This window comes from Rhopilema esculentum, chromosome 7 (assembly GCF_057945365.1).
Source record: "Rhopilema esculentum isolate cy_ngs chromosome 7, ASM5794536v1, whole genome shotgun sequence".
Lineage (NCBI taxonomy): Eukaryota > Metazoa > Cnidaria > Scyphozoa > Rhizostomeae > Rhizostomatidae > Rhopilema > Rhopilema esculentum.
The window spans coordinates 4,152,600-4,173,911 of record NC_142821.1 but is presented as its reverse complement, the minus strand read 5'-3'; the positions used below and the strand labels follow the sequence as shown (position 1 = coordinate 4,173,911).

Genomic DNA, 21,312 nt, shown 5'->3' with positions numbered 1-21,312 from the left:
TATGATTGGCGTGATTATCGAAAAATAAATGTCAAACCCTTGAAAAACTTTCATGATTTTCAAAAGGGCGTTGGACTTAAATCAAAGGCAAACTGAACACCAAAAATTCTTGATAAAAAGAATAGTTTAGCATCAACTAGAGCAGCTGTTTTTAAAAAATTGTGAAAACCCAAGATGTCTTCTTCGAATATCCTGACCTAAATTTTCAAAACAATCATTATCAAGGAACTAATTGTTTGCGGGCAGTACTAGCAAGAGCTATTTCTAGTTTTAAGGTTTGCTTAGGTTATATAAAGGGTTGTTTCATAAGTTAGGAGTAGTCTTGTCGAAAGTTTTGTCGTACTGCTTGGAGCTCTGCCGCTAGTTTTGTCGTGCCTGTTGAAGCCGTGTCGTTATTTGTCGAACTTGCTGTTAGCCGTTAGTCGTATCATTGCCATAAAAAGAAGAATTTTGATCTTATCTGCCGTTGCCGTATTTTTGAGAATTTCTGCCTACAAAGAACTCACGTTTGTAAAACCCCCACTTTAAGAGGTTTTACAGTATACCTCATTGCTCACGTGCAATTCTCTATCCAAGGTCCCAAAATTTGTTTTAGATCTGTACCATGGGTCCTGTTTTTCGGGTACCAGTAAAGTATACTGAACCCCCACAAGGTAAAATACTTGCTCAGAGCCTGAATTCCTACTTGTGTTTTCCTGTAATGGGTATTCCATTTTTCTTCAATGTAGATTTATATGTATACGAAATGTACAAGTTTAATATCATAGAAGGAGAACTGGCACCATCAGTGGCGATGCAAAAGGTTCGTATGGGGGGGGGGGGTGGGAGAGTGGTTATTAGTCTCCTCAAAGTTTTTCAAACAATGGTTCACATAATTTTTCTTACAATTGATAAAAATGCAGGGTATTTGTATAGCATTTTTCTCTTGTGGGCAAAATAGCCAAAAGGGCCCCCGATTTTTGCGGCATTAGTCTGCCACAAGGACAAATATATATTGTTTACTAAGCGAAATAAAAAAAATAAACGACTGCTTCATTAAAAAAAATTCCACCTTGGAGACATTCTGAAAAATTGGAAACAGCAAGAGCATTTCGCATCCTCGGAGAATGTACTGGCACCTCTGAGTTAACATGAAGTACCATTACATTCATTCATTCCCGTTACTCATTACCAATTGAATAGAATTTTAAACTATTTTTAGAACACTGGGATATTCCTTCCAAATGTTTTCGCCTACGACTGTGGTAATAGATTAAAGGCATTGAGTCATGGTAAATAGGCCTTCTCTATAGGGGGTCATTTGGTTTCGGCGTGATCGGTGCTATTTCATGTGATATTTGCATCCGCTGTTGACAACTTGCTATTGATGGAAATTGTTTTGTCAATCAGTACGAGGTGAGTTCATGTGACCAGTTCCAGGTCAACCAATAGCATCGCAGTCATGAAAATCATGACTCAGCGGATTTTGCACTTGGGGTATACCCAATCCATTATATCATGACTCAATGCAAATTTTAGGCTGTATTTGAGTCAAAAAAGTCTTGATTGTTCAATCACGGTATATCATATCCCTGATAGTTTTTTCTTTGGCTCCCCACAAACAGCATCGAGTAATCACACAACAATGCAGATTTCTCGTTTCACTAAAAACTAACTCCAGTGCTAAATCTGAGCAATGACATATGACAACAGATTGTAAAGACATCTCTACCCAATTAAACTTTATGGTACCGCTACAAAACTTCATTTTTCTTGTGTTAGCCTTCTTTCTATACTTTTGTATTTGTGTTCTTTTTTACCCAGCATCCGAGAGTGGTTTTTTTTAGGACACTGACAAGCTACAAGCATTGTTCTCCTCTAGTCCTCCCTTAATGTAACACGCTACGCATTATAATTTCTACGCACGGAATTGCAGTGAGCTGGCTAATTCACTCAATCTGGGTGAAAGTTTGGCCATGTCAAGGACTCGAACACTAAAACTTTGAAACTGTAGTTTGCGACCATAAGCAACCACTGAGAGATTCTCTATTAGTGATTACCCCGAAAAACTTTTAAAACCTAAGTTGCCATGACAGGAAATAATCTTATAAGTAACGAAATCATTTAATACCCATAAAAATAAAGTTTTGACTCATCACATGACAGTTATAAAATCGAGTCTATTTGTATCGTGTCAGTTATTCAGTCAATCTGGACTGAATAGCAAAGACAGTCCTTTAAACAATCAGCTATGGGCTTTACTTCCAGCTTTCTTTTTAACTATTGCATCTCTCCATTTGTAACTAGATCTCGGTAATAGTCAAACGAGACAGGTGAAGTATATGGTACAAAATTGAAGCTTTATCCTTCTTTACTACAGAAACAAACCAAATGGTTCACTGGGTTCCAGACCATCAAGCGTCAAAACAAGTGGGGCGTCGAGGAATTAAGCGTTCCGGGAGAGTGCGGTTACTCTGCTCTTGAAGGACAACTCCTAGCACTTATTGAATTATCTTGTATATCGTTATCTGCATCCATTGCAGGATTAATTAAAAAATTCAAAGTCGCTGTTTTGCTTTTCTTTGTCACAGTTTCCTAAGGGTAGTTGCCTGACATAGAACGCTTTGCTTTATAGCTTTCCTTTTTTGTGTACTGTTTTTTAAATGATCTACAACGCAACCTTCTTTGCCGTCTGCACGAATTATGTTAGAAGTTGAAAGCCAACCACTGGCTGCAATGTTTTTAACTTCTAATTCATATTACTGACATGGCATTCATATAATAAACGCTGTTATTCCATTCAACTACTCTCCTTTCTACCTGGAGAGAATTCTTAGTTGTTCAAAGCAAGTTAATCTCAAAATGATTGATTAACTTTGCAACAACAGCAACCAGGATTGGATGAAGATGCACCATTGCCCATACTTGGCATCCGCCTCTTCTGCTGAGCAGTTAATTGGTCAACTGGTTGCGGTAATAGTACTAACTTTTTCTTCACTGCTGGTTCCACCGGGCCAACTGTCCCACCAGTCAGCACGTTGAAAAACCCATTAAAAATGTATTAGATAGGGGTAGGCTATATCCTTAAAGACCCACTGTCAACCAACAAGAAGTCTCTATATTTTACAGGGTCTTCTCTCGTTTATTAACATTGCACCTGCTCAATTTATCGATTGGCTAACGAGTCACAGAATGTTGAAATGATTTATAAATATTAAATAATTAATATTTTTACTTTTTCAAAGAAATCATTGAAACTAATGAAGTTCATTCTGTTGACATCTGTGTCCAAGTTCATTATACTTCGAAGAATTGAAAAAAGACACAAAATTATGTGTTACGATTTTGTTCAATATTTTTCTAATGTTACGTGCACATGGTAAATGATATAATTTAAAATGAAGACTTTTTTACAAGTCTGTTAGTCTACTTTTATCTACAATATTACCATGTTCAGAGAGGAACTACTAACACCAAAACATTAATACAACCAGTCGTGCTGTTACTGATTTAATAGTGAAGTCACATTTCTTATCTGTCAAGCTAATAGACAAATTGCTAATGATGATGTATTTGAGCAACTTCTAAACTAAATACCCTAAATGAAATCTGGATATCAATTCTGGAGATTGCATATCAGCTCGATAATCTCATTCTATATGTTTTAGCACCTTAATTTAAATCGTTCAGAAAATCTGCCCCTTCTTTCACCCATTGGAAACAATATCAGAATCATATCTTTTACTTTAGAATGGGCCTAAAATATGGAATTGGCAGTTTGATTTTACATCGGTTAATATAGTTGTCTTTACTTGTCCCTTTACGGTATACAAAGACTGTCTTTTCAAGGGGCGTAATCAGTTGTTTAGTCAGTTTCAGCCTAATTAGAGAGGAATTTGGCTTATATCATATGACAGTTAGGGTCGGAACTAAAGGGTAGAGCCACTATATTTGTGTTTTTGATATTTGTAAGTTACCCCCTGAAAATCGTTATTATGTGACTCTTGTGAAATGGTGTTGAAAATGTCAAAAAGTCCCAGGATTATCACAACTGAGTACGTTTAAATAAATGCTCTCACAACTGATGTTATAAATAGAATAATTTATTTTACATATCATTTTTATATACAGAAAGTCAGTTACTTTCATGGCTCACTACTTCCATCACAGTCAATGGTTATTTTTATAAATATTGTATCATCTTTGATATACCCTCTCGTTTCAACATCTTCTTGCTTGGCAAACTTTGCTCCTCCAAAGCTAGCATTTTTCTCCAATCGTGGTCTTCCTAAGAATGGTTCGTTATCCTGGCAAGGGTTTGGCTTGATGCTAAACTTCAGGTGTTTTCTTTTTGATGCATCCTCTGTTTGATCCAGTAGATAAAATGTCACGCGGAAATCAAATGGCCATTTGAGTAGAGCATCGTATGCACCTATGTATCAATAGAATTTTATGAATATTATGTAAACGATAAAGGCCAGGTGCAACACAAGTTACAGGATTGCATGTATCTGATATGCAAGTGATTTAGGCATAGGGGTAACCAATAATCTATTTGTTCACATACTTCCTTAATAGCAAGTGTGCATATAGGGTGGGTTGGCTACACGTTTCGTTCTTGGCAATTTTTTGCAATTATCACTTTTCTAATACAAAATAGAATTTAGCATATATATACCTATTAAATGTGTGAAAGTTGATGAGACAGTATTTAGAAGCATGTCTCTTTTCACATAAAGAAGATAACTGTATGTGTGACCTATAAGAAAGTGTGACCTACCTCGAAGAACACTAACAAAAACTGACATGTGTGTTCCTTTGCCCTTTCCATCTCCATTCAAGCAAACAGATGCTGCCAGTCGATAACCGTGCTTGCTTGTAGTGAAACTCGGGCTGAACAGGGTCGTCAGAGAACCTGCTTTCGCTTCTTTCAGCTTTCTGGAATAGTCCTCGATTCTCCATATAAGCTGGTTACGGGAAATGCGTTCAACATCAGCTAGTCTTTCTTGGTGGTTTTGAAGGAGATTTAAATGATCTTGCAGCTGGACGTCGTGAGATTCCAGTCTCTTACCCTGTTCCATCACGAGGTCGTAGATTAGACGCACGTGCTCAATGATCCCAGTTTTGTAATGCTTTGGCAACTTCTCACGACTGGACTGCACAATAAGAACAGATCTCATATTATCGAGAGATTGTGAGCAGGAATTAGAAAAACAAAGTTAGATACACGTATATCTGAAATCAAAAAGGGATATAGAAAAATAGATAATATGGAAAACCATAGTTCGCCAATCAAAATGGTCACATGTTCGAGGCAGATTGAGACAAGATACACAAGGATTAAAAGTCAAAATCTCCCTTTCCTGTTCAGAGTACAAACATGCTTTTAAACACTTCTACATTTATAAAACAGTGAAAAAATATACTCTACAAAATGTAGATGCTTACTCGATGTGTACAGCCAATGTCCTCATACTGACACATGATCTTTGTTCTTGGGCATTCTTGCTCAATGTGGGCATCCAACTATATAAATAGTAAAGTAGTTTTACTGCAAGTTTCCAAAGACCATGAAACATAGAGCAGGTTTTGAAATTTGCTTTAACCGATTAAGAGCAAATGAATAGATCCATCAAAATAAACAACCAGGATACGTTTTACAAGTAAAGAATACGTTTTGGAAACATTTAGTTGGTTTTGTTAGAAAGGGTGCATCTTAATTCGGTGTAAATTCTCACTCTCCTATTAATCTCAGATAATAACAAAACGCTGATTGCCTACGTACCAAAGTGTGAAACCTAGATCATTTCGAAAAGACGAATTACTGTATCTTTACTTAAAAAGTGAAATTGCTGATAGTTTTGAAAAGGAAGCAAGACAAAGCAAAGAGAAAATATTGAAAGCTAAGGACAAGAAACTCAATATGGGATAAAGGCAGGAATTTATCGAGTTACTTACACTCTCTCGAGGAATAGTCAACTTTTTGTCGCATTTGTTTGGACAAGGCAGTGGCACTTTTTTGCATTCCTCAAGATGTTGCTGCAATTTACAAAATATGAAAATAACATATATCGTATAAACATATAACTACATACAAAGTCACGTGTCTAGACTACGAATCACGTGTCTCATGTTGGGGGTGCAAAACCGGGATGTAAAAATGGGGTATCATTTTCGAAGTAGTTACTCTAGTCAGTTTTTGCTCCAATGAAGGCACCCACACGTTTCCCTTAAGAAAGAATTCAATGTTATACAAAGAAAATATCTTAAAACCTTGTTTTTTGTTCATGGCTCAGCAGATGTATGTAGAGTTATTTCTGCACAGAAATGATCACAAAAGAAGCTTTCCGTCCAAAAAATACAAACAGAAACAAGACCTGCTTATATGCTTCTAGCTATATCGTACAATACAGTAGCGTACAACACAAGACACTAGAGTACAATACAATACTGTTGACAGTGGCGTAACGCAGTTTAGGGCACCTTAGCTCGATAATTGTCTTTTATATCTATGTTTTTAAATCTTCAAAGTTTTAAAGATTTTGAACGGAAGTTTTAATAACTCAGCTTCTTCTTGTTAACGAGTAAAATTATCATTCTTTCATCTTCGTAATTGTGTTTGACATGCTCTTCGCCCTTGGATGGGGCTTTTTGCAATCTGTATATAGGGCACTGACTCAGTTTTTTCCTTAGGGCCACAGATGGCTCCGTTTCGCCACTGACTGTTGAGTACAATAAAATACCTTAGGTTACTATACAATACTATTGAGTGCAATACAGTACCTTAGTTTACATTATAATACAGTAGCGTACAATACATTGCAGATATTTAGTCGATACTCACTCGTTTTTCTTCTCGAAGATGCCTTTCATCACAATATGCGCAAGGAATGATTCTTTTTGGGCAGTCTTTATCCAAATGCTTCTGCAAGAATCTTCTCTGGAACTTGGCTCCACAATCGTTGGCACAAAGAATGTCAGCATAGTCACATTTGTCATTGTGAACCTACAAATTGGTTTAATTTTGAGACTTTCAAAAAATTTCTACCGTTACTGTCAGTTTGCTCTCTTCCTGGCTTTAGGGGTATTCCCGTACAACAACTGCCCTGAACAAATAGATGAAATACAGAAGAAATAATTGATATTTCTACCCGCTCATCAGTGATGAAAATCATTTTTAATTCGCCAAATTTATAAATTCAACAATTATCCTTACAAGACTGGGTTTACATAGAGTCGTCGTAAACGTGGGCAAAGGGGCTGCGATGTCCACCATGATAACAGCCTTTCGGAAAATGTTTTTGTGTGGATGAAATATTAATCGTGCTGGTGTTATTTCGGAAAAGGTTTTATTTGAAGAAGGTCAAAGAACGGATTACAATTCTATTTTGGCAAACATGTTTTGTCATATAACCAAACAAAAACTGCAAGCATTACATAACGTTTGTTCTTTTCTTAAGCCTTAGATTCAGCGCCCAAACTCGATACGATCGTTTGTCGGAATTAAATTATAGCATGGATGCTCCCCTTTCTATTAGATTAAAGCCACCAAAGCTCAAGTATTGCAACATATGCAAAGTTATTTTGAAGTTACTGCATCGAAGTCTTTGTAAACATAAAACCAAATGCTTTAATAACCAAGATAAATCTACCCTTACCTGTACTTCTCTGAAGGATCCTTGCCAAGTGCACCCCCACTCATGGTTATTGCAAATTACATCCAATGCCATGATTTCCTCATTGAAAGCCTGGTCCACTGGAGGCTATCAAAAACAATCAGAGTATGAGTATTAACACAACAAAGGAACGGTTGCTTTCTGTTCTTGTCAAACCGGCTTTCATGCATAACCAGTTGAACTTTCTAGCCAAATCATGAAACGGGTCAGCTACAAGACTTATGAAAGATCAATTTGTTGCTAGGTCAATTTTCCAGCATAATTACACTAGACGACTATTTGATTCGACTATGCTAAATCGTATCTTCTGGCAAGGTTTCTAGGCTAAGTACTCGAACCGGAACCTGTTCTGCAGGTAATGGCTATTGATTTTGTTTCCAGAGATTTTCAACAGTTGAAAAACTCGGGAGCCTGCAACAAAAGAAACGAAACTCAATATCTATATTATGTGATAAAACGCAAGGCCATTGTAGGCCGCAAACACAACCGTACCTTTCCCTTATCGAACTGTGATTGATCTACTGGGCAGCGTGGTTCCACTCTGGAAGACAAATGAAAATTTGCAAGTTAAAACATAAACATATGAACATGATTATATTGGCATGATCATATTGGAATGAATATAATCCATGGTATGATTCTATTGGAAGCAGGTTTTTAAATCGAGTATGTGTGGTTGCTTTCAAGAACTATTAATTTCTTGCAATAACGAGAAACAAGCCTGAGAAACAACGTGCAAGATGGTTCCCCACGAGTACCATTAATGGTAAAAATAAAACCAGATTTGAGCATCCTGATGACCTCGTGGGAGCCGTTAATGCTATGATGGTGTTATTGGTTGTCAGTCATATAGGGGGATGACGTCTGATGAAGATTGGTGATAGCTGTTGGTCACTTAAAATGACGATGATGATAATGGTAATGATGATGATACTGGTCAATATGATTATTATAATGGCTAGTTATTATCGCAATTGCTACCCTTTCATTTAGCATAAGTGTCTTGAGTATTTGCTATAGGCAAGCCATTTGAAAAATACCAGTAAGCAATTCCTATGTAAAAGGAAAATAAGGAAATTGTTATCATTAACATCATCAATTTTACCTGGCAACCTCTTGATGACAGCTGTAGCACAGTCTATGGCCACATCCTAGTTTCACTGGGTATCGCAAGACGTCCCTACAAACAGGACAGGAGTGTTGCTTCTCCAGTGGAAATGCAAGCGTTACTTTGGATCTTTCGCGCCACCCTGCAGGACTTTCCATGCTGCTGCGGCTGAGAGCCCTCGATCCATTCACCTAGACCGGTCAAGCGTATTTTATTAAACATCATCATAATAATCACTACCATGATGTATAGAATGTAAACTGCTGTTAACAATTTACAGGCAGAGCAGTGCAAGGCAACTCCGTAGAGCTTCTAAAAGTATTAGCAACTATGCGTGGTTAGTTAAGCATGTTTGACTTCGTTGCTAAAACGAAAGCTCAGGCCAATCTCAAAAACAAGCAACAATTAATTTGGAACCCTGTCGTTTAAATGATTAGAATTTTACATCGTCTGGTAATTCCAATAAGCTACAAGGCCCACTGCGATGAATACTGTTCAATTCTTTCAGAGCGGTCTTGTTTAATAAAACAACATGTTTATTGGATATGTACTTTACCCTAATCAGATAATTCTAGTGCAGTAATGATGATGATGCTAAAGGTTTTCCCTTTCCTTAAAAACTTAAAGACTCAACGATGTCCCTTTTTCTTGAAATACTGAATTATCTGTGTTGACTGTATTTATCATTTTTACTTGCTGCCGAAAAATTGCTAAATTGCAAAATATGGATTTAAAATGAAATGCTATGAAGTGCAAGATAATGATATATGATTGATCATATTGAATCGCAAAATTTTTCTTTATGAGTATTTAGTGAATGGTCGTAGGACTGCTAGGTCAAGGCAACAAGATAAGTATAATTAATGCTAAGTGTCAATTAGAACTGTAAAAGAAAACTTTTGTAGAACTACTGTTTAAATATGCTTCGAAGCAGTGGCAGGTGTGTTAAAAGTCGGCATCAACACAACAGTTCTAGCAAGTCGCGAAATTGTGAACGAGATAAGTTATAAAGCGTTTCTCGCATTGAAAGACGAATATGGTTGTTGCTAATGTAACGAACACGCGAATTGCGCAAAATACAACACATCGGAGCCTGCATGAAATGTGATAACGATGCAATTCTCCACCAAGTGAGGAATGAAAAGACTAAACAGAAAAAAGGCAAAAAAGCTGTAGATGATTTGTATGAAAGGTAGAAAGTGGTACTTGATGGGAGCTCCAAAGACAGATAGCATACACTGAAATACTCAAGACAACGCTTCACTATCCCTCTAACAAATTACAGGCTATGGAAAAAAGAGGAGTTTCTGTTAAATTTTCTTTCGTATACCGAAAAAAGGTCACGTGTTCCAGTTGATAGGCTATTTCTCAATATTCATGTGATTTTCTGTTTCTCCTTAAATCAATGCAAAAAGTGGCATGTGGTATGTCGTACAGGACTAGCAGAAATCTCATCGTGTTTGGAGTGTTGTAACTAAGGTTAATTGGGGGTAAAAACAATAAATCAAAAGAAATCTACAAAGAGCAGAATAAGAACGTAGAGGGAATGGTGTATTTCTTCTCCAAGACCGCTTAAAATGAAATGCATACGCTGAATAAATCTTGAAAATATTCAGTTGTGCGAAAGTAATATGGAAAATTGTTTGATGTCAAGCTTTATCTTGACAATCAACAGAAATCTACGCCAAAATAGTTCAAAACTATTTGAAAACAGGAAAATAGACGTGAGTAAATGTGAATGACTCTGCGTGTGGGTTAAAATTGATAAAGACACATTAAATTCATTATATTCTTGCCAAATTTCCTGATTTGAAGGTTTTGAGGTTGTCAAAACCACACAAAGGACTTACATTAATCCAGCCTACGACAGGCTAGAGATATGGCCTGCCGAGTGAATATATAACACTGTTTTCAAGATGAGATGACGATATTGCTTTCCAAAAATGCCAATGATGCGACAGAAAGTTATTCCTACACTGTTTAACGTAGTATGTCTTTGGTAGAAAACGTATTAGAAAGGCTTTTACGAAACTTTCAATACTTATAATTCACAAGCAGAAGCAACAAAAATATAAGGTAAATGAAAGAACAACTAAATGTCAAACAATGTAAAAGGAAGAGATTCTTCTAAACAAATGATGATAAATTATCAAACTAGGTGTTGGTAGTCAAACTAGGCGTGTTAGTAGAGAATACAACTAAACTGAAGTGAACAGTAGAGCAGAGTCTTTTTTGCAATCTACGTTCATATTCTTATTCCCATCTAATCAAATGCTCTTACATCAAGAGCTCTAATATCGTTACTATACTTTTAATTTTTTAGGGATGCTTCAAATCAAATTTCTTTGTCATCTCATGTTACTTTTCTATAACTAGAAAACGTTTCCTAAAGTTTATTGCTCCCAGTTTATTGTTGTATTTTTTTATAGCCTTAGTTTTATTAAATATTGTAAATTAGGTTAGGTTGGTAAATTTTATTTGTTATTAGTATTATAACATATTTATTAGCGCTTATTTTAATCTTTTAAACATGTCAGGTTGAAAAACAAATATGTATGAACCTTTAACCTGGATAAATATTATAAAATGAAATGTATAAATATTATAAAATGAAAAAATGAAAAAAATAAAATGAAAAAGTGAATCAATTTTGAGAAATTCTCCCAATTCCCATCGTTTTGTAGAATGCTTCAGTGTCAAGATGTTCCATCCTTTTTTGTTTGAGAGCTAAACATTCGTACATGTAAGGACAAAATCATTAATCGGAGTCACATCTTCAAGTAGAGGACTTTCCTTGTTGAGGCAAGCCTACTTTATCACCTTTAAGCAAACCCACTTCAATTAGTTATGTTTGCTGGATGGCACACCAAAAATCACTTCCAAGCGCTATCAACGAGCGAGTGAATATAACTTTGATCCGACCATTGAAGAAGTGGCAAAAAAGCCTTGAAAATAGCTACCTCCGTTGACTTTGATGAATTTCTCCTGCGCATATTGCCTTCTTCTGGTGAATCACTTCTTCCTTCATGCGGCGACTTTTCGTCATTGCACGAAGACTCGACAATTTCAAGGGCAGATTCTCCAATGAAGGAGAGAATAGAATTACGTTTCTTTCTGTCGTTGAATGAATCGCATGCTTTTAGCAGTGAATTAAAAGCAGACACCCACTTGTCTGCATTTGCATTTTCGCTCCTGAGTTTTCCAATATCCACAGAATAGGACCGACCTCTTGCCATATTCTTCTGCAGATGTATGACTTTTGTCCTTCTAAACTTTGAAACTCTAGCAATGAAGCACTCCCAATCTTGATATAATGATGCGTGTTTTAGTGGTGTGACAAAATTGGCACCATTTGTGGGGAAATCACACTTGGTTTTCACAAATCTTATAATTTGACATCACTAAACATGGTAGATAGATGTGGATAGGTGAAACATAAGGTGGCTGATACCGGTGAAAGATCAACCGAATATTATCATTTCTGTCATCAGAATAGCTACAAAATTTCTTGTTCAAAACCAGCATTTCATACTTCTCTGCTTTTGCTGCAGATATATTTCTTTACCAATACAACCGTTCCTTTTATCACTTTTATTTTCTTCTACACCAATTGATAGACCAGGATAAAAATTCCCTTTAAAAGTCATTAACGCCCCTAAACAACTTCATTTTGAAAAAGAACAACTTGCGAGAATGGAAATGTTTGTTGCGAGAAGCAATAAACATAATGTAAAGTGAAGGTATCAAAACAAAATGCAATTTTACAAGGATTATTTGAATTGCATTGAAAAAAGTAAACATTTTGAAACACACTAGATGGTGCAATTCTCCTATCAGGCAGCATTTACCGGAAACCCCATATTGCGCAAAAAACTATAATGATGACATGTTTCGGATTATTTGTAAGCATGATCGTCTTTCCATCTATCTACATAAACATGACAAAACCATTATTGTGTAGACAGAAGGAGTTCGTTTTGACCTTAGGACTCCACTGATAAAATTTTCAATACGCAAGCAATGATTGGGAAACCTCGACAGTCATGTGCTCACATTCCTGATTGGCCCATTTCGATCAACAACTGGGTATAAACATATCATACCTAGCGTAGATTTTTCGATTTTTTGACGTTTTATACTTTGAAGAGTGTAAGACCAAAAGCTTTAGTATGTTTCAAAATATTGTTTTTTCAAAGAAGTTTTTTTTATTTTGTCCCACAAAAAGATTGTTTGAATTAATAAATAGCAAAGTCCATGTAAAATCACGTGTTTAGAAATAGAACATAGATAACAACAGCAAGTTCGACACAATATCACCAAAAAGCTTTAAATAACTTTTTTAACAGCTGCAATTGTCTTTATGGTGCCAGAATCTTCTAGTTTAAGATGCTGTTGATTTTATTTGCGTAATCCCACGCGCATTAACAAGGGATCCACTTTGTGTGTTGATTCACTGCTGTAGCAACTGCTAGCCTAGCAACAGTTTTTCGAAAGATGGCAGGTTGCGCTAACAGTAGAAAGTTTAACAGAGCTACCTGGCTTGAAATAATCAGGCAAGAGATTTGATATTCGGTGGTATTTGGAAGTTACTGTACCAAGTGCAAATAAGAGGGGAGTTTTGAACATAACAGTGACATGAGGGATAAGAAAAAACATTGTGTACTCACAGATGAATCAATTATGATAGAAAACAAAATGAGCCAATACTCTCGGCGTAGTTTTCAGCAAAATGAACAGCTATCGTAATTAGATATTTTATGAATGGGTTTCTGCATCACACACAGAACATCAATATCTTTAACACGATGATATAAACGGTTTGGACACTTTATAAACATTTCAAGGCATTTCGCTCATACAACATTCATGACATTGTCACCAAACTTCAAAATCATCTTACGCCGCTGCAATTTCGGCAGCTGTACACAGGTTGGTCGTATTAAGGAGACGGCTAGACATCCAATCAGTAAAATGTAGTTTCTGACGTACATTCAAAAAATCTGCAAATTCGTTATGGCTTGCAATACGCCATCACACCACTGTTTATTATACGTCAAGAATTGTACCTGCGAATTGCGATGAGGATGACAGGTGAAACATGCACATGCCTGGTCACTGCGATGTTTTAATTACAAGCAAAAGATCTTCTGTAAAAAACCGATTTTCAAAAAAACCAAATGAAATTAAAAAAAGGAGAGAGTAACAGGCTCTTCTTTCAATCATTCTTCACTTCTTCAAAACATTATTAAACAGGAAATTCTTTAAGAATTACAGAAAATGCATCAGATTTGAAGAAGTAACCTCAATTGACAGAAGTAACTTTCGATTGACAGAAACTATTTCAGACAGACAAAAAGCTACATTTGATTGGAAGAAAGTACTGTGGGTTGTACTATATATTGACAGAAAGTACTATAGATTGGCAGAAACCTCTTTGCATTGACAAAAACGACTTTGCATTGACAGAACCTACTTTTGAAGGAAGGCAACTACTTTCGATTGTGGGAAACAACTCTGCCTGAATTGTGAAACTAGATACTGCGATTCAAAGCCAATTTCAATACGTGACTATATCAGAAAACAAATTTGTATCAATAGAAACTTTAGAATGACAAACAGCGAGAATATCTACTGGTTGTTGAAGCAATGGCAACAAACATTTGACAGAAACAAGATGATTATCGAGCCACTGTCTGTTGCCAGCAAACAGCAAATCCCAAATCGCAACAAACCTATTCTGATAATGCAAAATAAGCTACAACGATGCTGAGAGTAGTGTCATTGAAAATCATTTCAAGTGCATGTATCATAAATTCTACTGTATATTTTTCCAAGTTCTGATTTCATGATAACTCGTCGACACTATAATTTCATGGGGTTAAACACATTAGGCCTATAAAGGTAGAACATAAATCAAAATGCATAAAAACCGAGTGGCGCAGGCTACGGTAGAGATTAAAGAGGTTTATATAAAAAAACTGTGATCAAAGGATTTTGAATGGGTATGGAAAGCGTTGTCATAGAGCTAAAAGCATTAAAAAAGTTGTTGTTAGTTTCTATGTAGAATATCCGCACGTTCAGATAATTTTAATCTTCTTACAATGGATGCAGAACTCCATTTCTTTGCAACAATATATACTATTCAAATTTTTGCTACATCCAAAGAAGTATTTTTAGCTGATGGATAGAAAGAGTTAGTAACATAACTAAAAAATAGAAATTGGGCTAAGGAATATTAATATCATTAACTCTTCTCCTGCAAGATGAAGGAAAAAGTTCATAATCAGAAAATCTGAACCGGCAATCATATCGATAATTGCAGTGATACGCATGAAACAAAATAAAACGAACATCTTCACGGTTACTGGGATAGAAAGGTTTCGTCCATTAAATACATCACTTCTCATATTAAACCAAGATAAAACTCAAAACTGGTTGATAGGATTAAAACATCAACCATCTGGACTGGATTACTGCGGAAGCTGAAAGTATTCAAACAAGCAAGCACACAGAAAAGACCAAAAAACAGACCTTTGAACGAGATGATTGTCGTTAAATCTGCGTATATTGATATGTATCCGTGTAACGAAGAATGGAAAGAAAAGCACTGCGCAAAATGTTGAGTAGGGTGATGAAAAAGTTTGAATTATATCACTTGTGCATGGACGTGGTAATGGGTTTTAGTCTAGAAAATACCATCAAATATTAAATATTCTGGGAATTATTAGCAATAACTGTTAAGAAATGGCTAGTTCCATGATATTGAAGAGAGAGTTTATCGAAAGTACAAAGAAAACTGTAGAAAAACAATTAGACAGTAGTAGATAAAAAAACAGCAGAATACCGTACATCATTTGAAGTTTTTTCTGTTTCTTGCATTGAGACGCACTCGCACAACTAAATTGACTGGTTATCATAACCAACTTTGGCCAGCTTGCAGCAATATCTCCCGATAACGAACTTACGTTTGTGACTTTGTTCTTCAGACAACTTTTAATTACAGCTTCTGTTCAAAATTATCAATGCGGCTAAACTGAAAGCAGTCGACCTGCTACTGATTAACAAAAGTTCAAATGCAGTCACAACCGTTTGCCTACGAAACTCAGTTGACAGTTTTGTTTGACAATGAAATTGCTGCAACAATCGGGCACCTGTTTTATGAAATTCAAATGACATTGAAATGTTTATTCCTTTAAATATAGAGAAAATGAGAAACATTGATTGAGAGCAAATGCTCTTTCTTCTTCTTTTTAAGCACTGTCAGTCCACGATAACAACATTGTCATTGACTTGATCTGACCATACAGCAATATCTTGTTCAAAAATTACTCAACAAAGTACTGCTTGAATTTTGGATTGTTTTGATTCTGACAGAGCATGACAGCAGTCTTCATGACAGTGATATTACATGCATTAATAATAAAGCTTGCTGGTAAAATGGTTTTTTCACAGCCAATGCAGGTCTAAAGCACGGCGAAACATTCTGTTGCTAAAGCAAATAGAAGTTTGCTTCTTAAAAATAAAAAAATTCATTAGGCGGTTCTAAAACAAAGTTCGAGATTTTATTGCAAAGAACAATTTAGTTATAAATGTTTTTTAAAGAGCTCTTGTAGATTGTCCTGATGCAGGTTCTTCTACTGAAGAAAGTGTTTTATTAAGAAAATCCAAAAAAGACTTCATTTCTTTGAGAGCAATTTTTGAAAAACTTCATACTTTAGTAAGCATTGAGCCTCGTTTCTAAGTTAAAAAAGTCAAGACGAGGACTGCAGATACTTGAGGTATTTTCACGAAACAAATCGAACGTTCAAGATACAAATCTACCCCGGTGACGTTTCTGCTTGAAGGAGGTGATGTTAAATTATTTCACAAATTTCAAACAATCAGGCAAAAAGGAAGCTGTATAACAAACCAAGCAAATTGCGGTCGTCTCACAGATTTGAAAGGTCTGAAGCAATAAAAGGCTTGATTTCGTGTAAAAAAGCTGAGCTTCGCATTACTCAGTCTATTGGCAGCCAATAAATGCCAAAGTTTAACAGTTTATGAGCCAGTAAAACTATAACGTTTGGTCTATGGCTAAGTTTCAACGATGATATGAAAACACAGGCCCTTACCGATTTCAATTCTCTTTCTTCTTCTCCATTCTGTTGTTCTCCCGCCTCTTCATCAACAAGCTTTTGCAACTCATCAGACCCCATTGAGATATTGCTCTTTGGTCTACTTACAGGTCTGGTTGCTGAGCCCATTCTGCTTTTATTTTGTTGTCCAGACTGGCGACCATCCCCATCCATGTTAGACTGTCTCGAGTTGCTTGTGCGTGGCCTTGGAAAAAATAAGCAAGTAAGAGAAGGACACAAGAAGAAAATTTAAACCTAAAGCTTTACTGTTGATGACTTGGTTTTTTCAAGCAACCGACCTTCTCAACTATAGATTGAACGACAGGCAGTGTAGACATTACAGGGCCAGACAGAACCTTATGCAGACATTGTATAGTACCCATAAAAAGACTTCGGATACAGTAAGCTGTGTTTCATATGTCAATGAGAATTGGATAATATCAGTCAACGTAAATAGAATAAACAACTAATCCCTAAACTAATGTCACTGTAAAATGGACATATTCCTACTGAAAGTGTATATCAGTGTTATGTTTGAATAGATAAGTTAACTATTGAAGATAAGAGTCTTTTGTTGCAGGCACTTGCTTTCAGTCAAAGGCAATACAACATTTCGCATTGTTTTTGGGTATAAGCTACATTGAGTTTTAGATCAATGGGTTTATATTAATAACAGGAAACAAGTAACACAATGAGAAATGTAAGACGATGGCCAAGAAAGCGCGAAGATCTGGTTTTTCCACTTGAAACTGTACTTTGCATAAAGTATTTTAGATTCCATAGCAACCAGAAAATTTCGGAATTGAAAGGAGCATCGGAATAACTTGATATGCATCTTCTTGTGTGTGTGCTTAGCAGTGGAAAATGGGTCGAAGAGGGCATTCGTATTCATAACACAAAATAATCAATTGAAATTTTCAAGAAAAGTGTTCGCTGCAAAAGGCTTGACTTCCAAGCAGGGGTACTCATTTGTTGGAATTGACCACAGCATTCCAGGTCTTATCCTAATATCGAGCTACGCGGCTACAAACGTTCCTTCAAATCCATTTAAGAATTAAATATTTTTTCAAAGATAAATAGAAGAGATTCTAGATGGTGATATAATATAGAATTACCTCAAATTTTGAATACATGTCAAAGTATAATCTGACGATGTATTGTTGAGACCTTAGTGACATCTACCGTAAATCCTCGAATTGGCTCCCCCCCCTCGAATAAGCCCTCACCCTAGAACTACAATTGTCAATAAGCCCCCTCCCCTTGAATAAGCCCCCATTGCTACCGTAAATGCTCAAATTGGACCCCTCAATTTGATGATTTTTGCCATCTGAGGTTGCCTATGGCGTTTTATTGAATAACTACAACAAATTCATACTTTTGGCAGTAATTAGTTAATACTGATAAAGAAATTCCTACTAAAATAAACGAGGTCTTTAAATAATGTTTTCTTAATATCTACAATAATTTTATAAGCCCCCCCTCGTATAAGCCCCCCTCGAATAAGCCCCCATCCAAAAATATCAAAGATAAAAAAGCCCCCAGGGGGCTAATTCGAGGATTTACGGTATTCCTATATCATGTTTGTTGTCCTGTTTCTGGCTTGTTTGATTGCACCATCAAAATTTATAATTACCTATCTTCAATTGACTCGACTTCGTTGTTTTCTTTGCTTTCGTTGTTTGCATTTTCTTCCTCTTCGATATTGTTTGTTTCACTGTTTGTTTCATCTTTATTCTCTTCTTCACTGTTCCCATTTCCAATTTCCTCTAAATCGTCATCTTCGACATTTTCGTTTTCATCCTGTCCACCATTCGTTTCTCCTTCTTCAATCTTCTTTGGTTCTTCTTCACCGATCAACTCTGCTTCAAGTTCTTCAATGGTTGACATTTCTAGACCTGAAGCAAGGTTTGAACTCGACACAGGTCTTTTTCAATTTCTTCGATAAAATTTTCAGCTAACGATGAGAAAAAGCTTTGCCTGCTCTCAGCGTAGCGGTTGAGAAAAATGTTTATTTTCGTAGCAACGAGCTGGTTTATCTAAACGGGAAATATCCCAATAGAAACGTGAAGCTAAGGAAGGGATGGCAATTAATAAGAACTGAATATGCACCATGAATAGATTCAATGATATCGTTGGATACCAGAATTGTCGGCTGTAAATAACACCAATCGTGGGTCCAGCAGGTTGCTCGATTCTGCTGAACGTATAAGCAGTTGTGAGGCATGTCTTGTTTTTCTACCGTTGCTACGCTATAAGCCTGCTGAACTCTTTAATACAACTGAGATCGGTGATATGGTTATAGTTTTGCCTGCTCGAGAAACCCAAAAAAGGCATTGAAATAGAATGCTGTTCTTCTCCTACAACTGGCGCTGTAAAATCTCATATAGTCTCTAATGAGAGGTGAAGATATGACATAAATTCTCGCTTCTGACTGAATTTCTGATACCTTTTATCCATCATTCACCTTTTTTCTAAAGACTGCATTTACCAAAAAAACTAAAATAATATACTGGTAACATGTTTGTAGGGATGAATTAATAACCAATGTATTGTTTCCACAATGTAACAGCAAGAATACTTAACGAAGGACAAAGTTTTCCTAGAGTGCAAATTATTACAGCGATAATTTAAGCAATATAAAAGGTTTAGATTTATAAAACCTAATAAACAGCAGATGTTCTGATGTAGATATTACTTCCTCTTGACCTTTTACAAGACACAGATCCTGAAAAAAGCAGCAAAACAATCTTCAAGCTCTAAACCGGTCGTTTTCTGTCTTTGTAAAATTTAGCAGAAAATGAATAGGCCATGAAAAGGCGTACGAGATCTTTTCGGATTTAAAAATCCGTCAATTTCGGGTCCAGATTTGCGGATTTTTTCAGATTTTTAGCAAATTTTTCGGATTTTTCCTCCGAAAATCTTAAAGAAAAGTCATTTAGCTTCGTTATACCTCCTTGCTTGACAACTCCGATTATCGCCAAATGTTAGTTGGTATATTTCATTTATTCATGCAGTTCTGTGAAAAGAACTTATCAAAACATAAGTTATTTAGCCATGTCCTTTAGACTTCAAAACATAACTCAACGAAACAACCAAATCAAAGCATAACAATAATGCCGGGTGGACAGGGTGTTAAAAACACTCAGCCCACTTTTTCGGGATTCTTCAGAAAATGATGACATTTGAATTCAATTGACGCATACCATTTGAATGTTTGTTCTATCTTCATTACAACGATATCAAGTTTTGGCTCTTTCATTGAATCATATATTACACAATGGACCATTCAGCTATTTCACAAAAGAGTCTGGATCGAATCATCTGTTTATACAATGGCTCGATTGAGTTGCGTTACAGGTCTTAGAGCATATATCGTTTTGTCATCTCATCATGCTTGAAAATTTTAAACTATGGTTTGGCTACATTTTCCTAGGTAGCTCTTGTCCTTTTATTGCCCTTTAAGCACAAAAATGATAGTATTCTCCCTAACAATGACTTGGAAGGATCATCTTCTTTCCTAAAGAAGCACTGGTTTCCAGGCTTTTCAATGTTGCGTTCTCGTTACGTTGCGCACCTGCGCTGCCGAGATAGGTTTTTGCGAAATGGTTGGTGGCTTTTCACGTTTCTTTTTGTCAAGGAAGGGACTGTTGGTGCACAAAAATAAAGGGACGACTGGAACAAGAACTCATGTTACCAAAGATGACTGTCAGCCAGCGAGGAACTATGATGAGGAACGGTAACAGCAACAACAACGGAAAGTCTCCGTATTCACTGTTCCAAATCATCCATTTCATCGTCCAAATCATCCATCTCATCGTCCAGATCATCCATCGTATCTTTCGATGATGTTTTTGATTGATCCAATAGATTTTCATTCAAAATGTAAGTCCGTGATTCAACGCTGATGTTGCCAGAGTTTGGCCTTATTTCTTCGACTTGGTACCGGGCATTTCTTGCACATTTCTGAGTCTGATTGGATTTTCGGAATTTTATTTTCTTTGTGGATCTCTGGATTTTTGAAAGGATTTCGTGGCTTTTTGCGGATTTTTGAAAGGATTTTCGTGGATTTTTGCGGATTTTTGGCAGGGTGTACGAGGATTTTTGAAGTGATACACCCCTCGCGAAACTCAATGTAGAGTAGACGCTACTTGTCATTCAATAAAAAAAATTTGAAAAGCCACAAATATAAAAGTATTCAAGATCGAAATAATCAAGTTCGCCTTGCTAAAGAAAATAGCTACGTAACGATTGACTGACTTATATTCTATGGCAACATCTAATGTATAGCATGGCCCATAAATATGTTGATAGGTAGTTGAAGCCCATAAAAAGCAATTAACTTATTCAAAACTCTTTTCAGCATTTGAACAAATCATATCAGCAGGCTTTTAAACAGTTCTATAAAAGTCGGTAGACAAAAGAAGCAAAGTTTGCA

The 21,312-nt window shown here is 36.1% G+C and overlaps 1 protein-coding gene across 2 annotated transcripts; it reads right to left on the bottom strand.

Annotated features, from left to right (window-relative positions):
• Positions 1–3,011: 3,011 nt before the first annotated feature.
• LOC135683542 (TNF receptor-associated factor 4) lies at positions 3,012–19,666 on the bottom strand. 2 transcript variants are annotated; one of them, XM_065198831.2, is made up of 10 exons: positions 18,511–19,666; positions 16,875–17,082; positions 8,761–8,954; positions 8,148–8,196; positions 7,638–7,742; positions 6,824–6,985; positions 5,938–6,018; positions 5,428–5,505; positions 4,760–5,135; positions 3,014–4,411 (listed from the first exon to the last, which is right to left on the bottom strand). In XM_065198831.2, exons 1-10 carry the CDS (start codon positions 18,762–18,764, stop codon positions 4,125–4,127), a joined length of 1,794 nt encoding a protein of 597 aa, XP_065054903.2. In that variant the 5' UTR covers positions 18,765–19,666; the 3' UTR covers positions 3,014–4,124. The 2 variants fall into 2 exon arrangements, with proteins under 2 accessions (XP_088965606.1, XP_065054903.2); XM_089109480.1 differs by lacking the exons at positions 16,875–17,082; positions 18,511–19,666 and adding an exon at positions 15,613–16,851 and having other exon boundaries at positions 3,012–4,411.
• Positions 19,667–21,312: the final 1,646 nt, after the last annotated feature.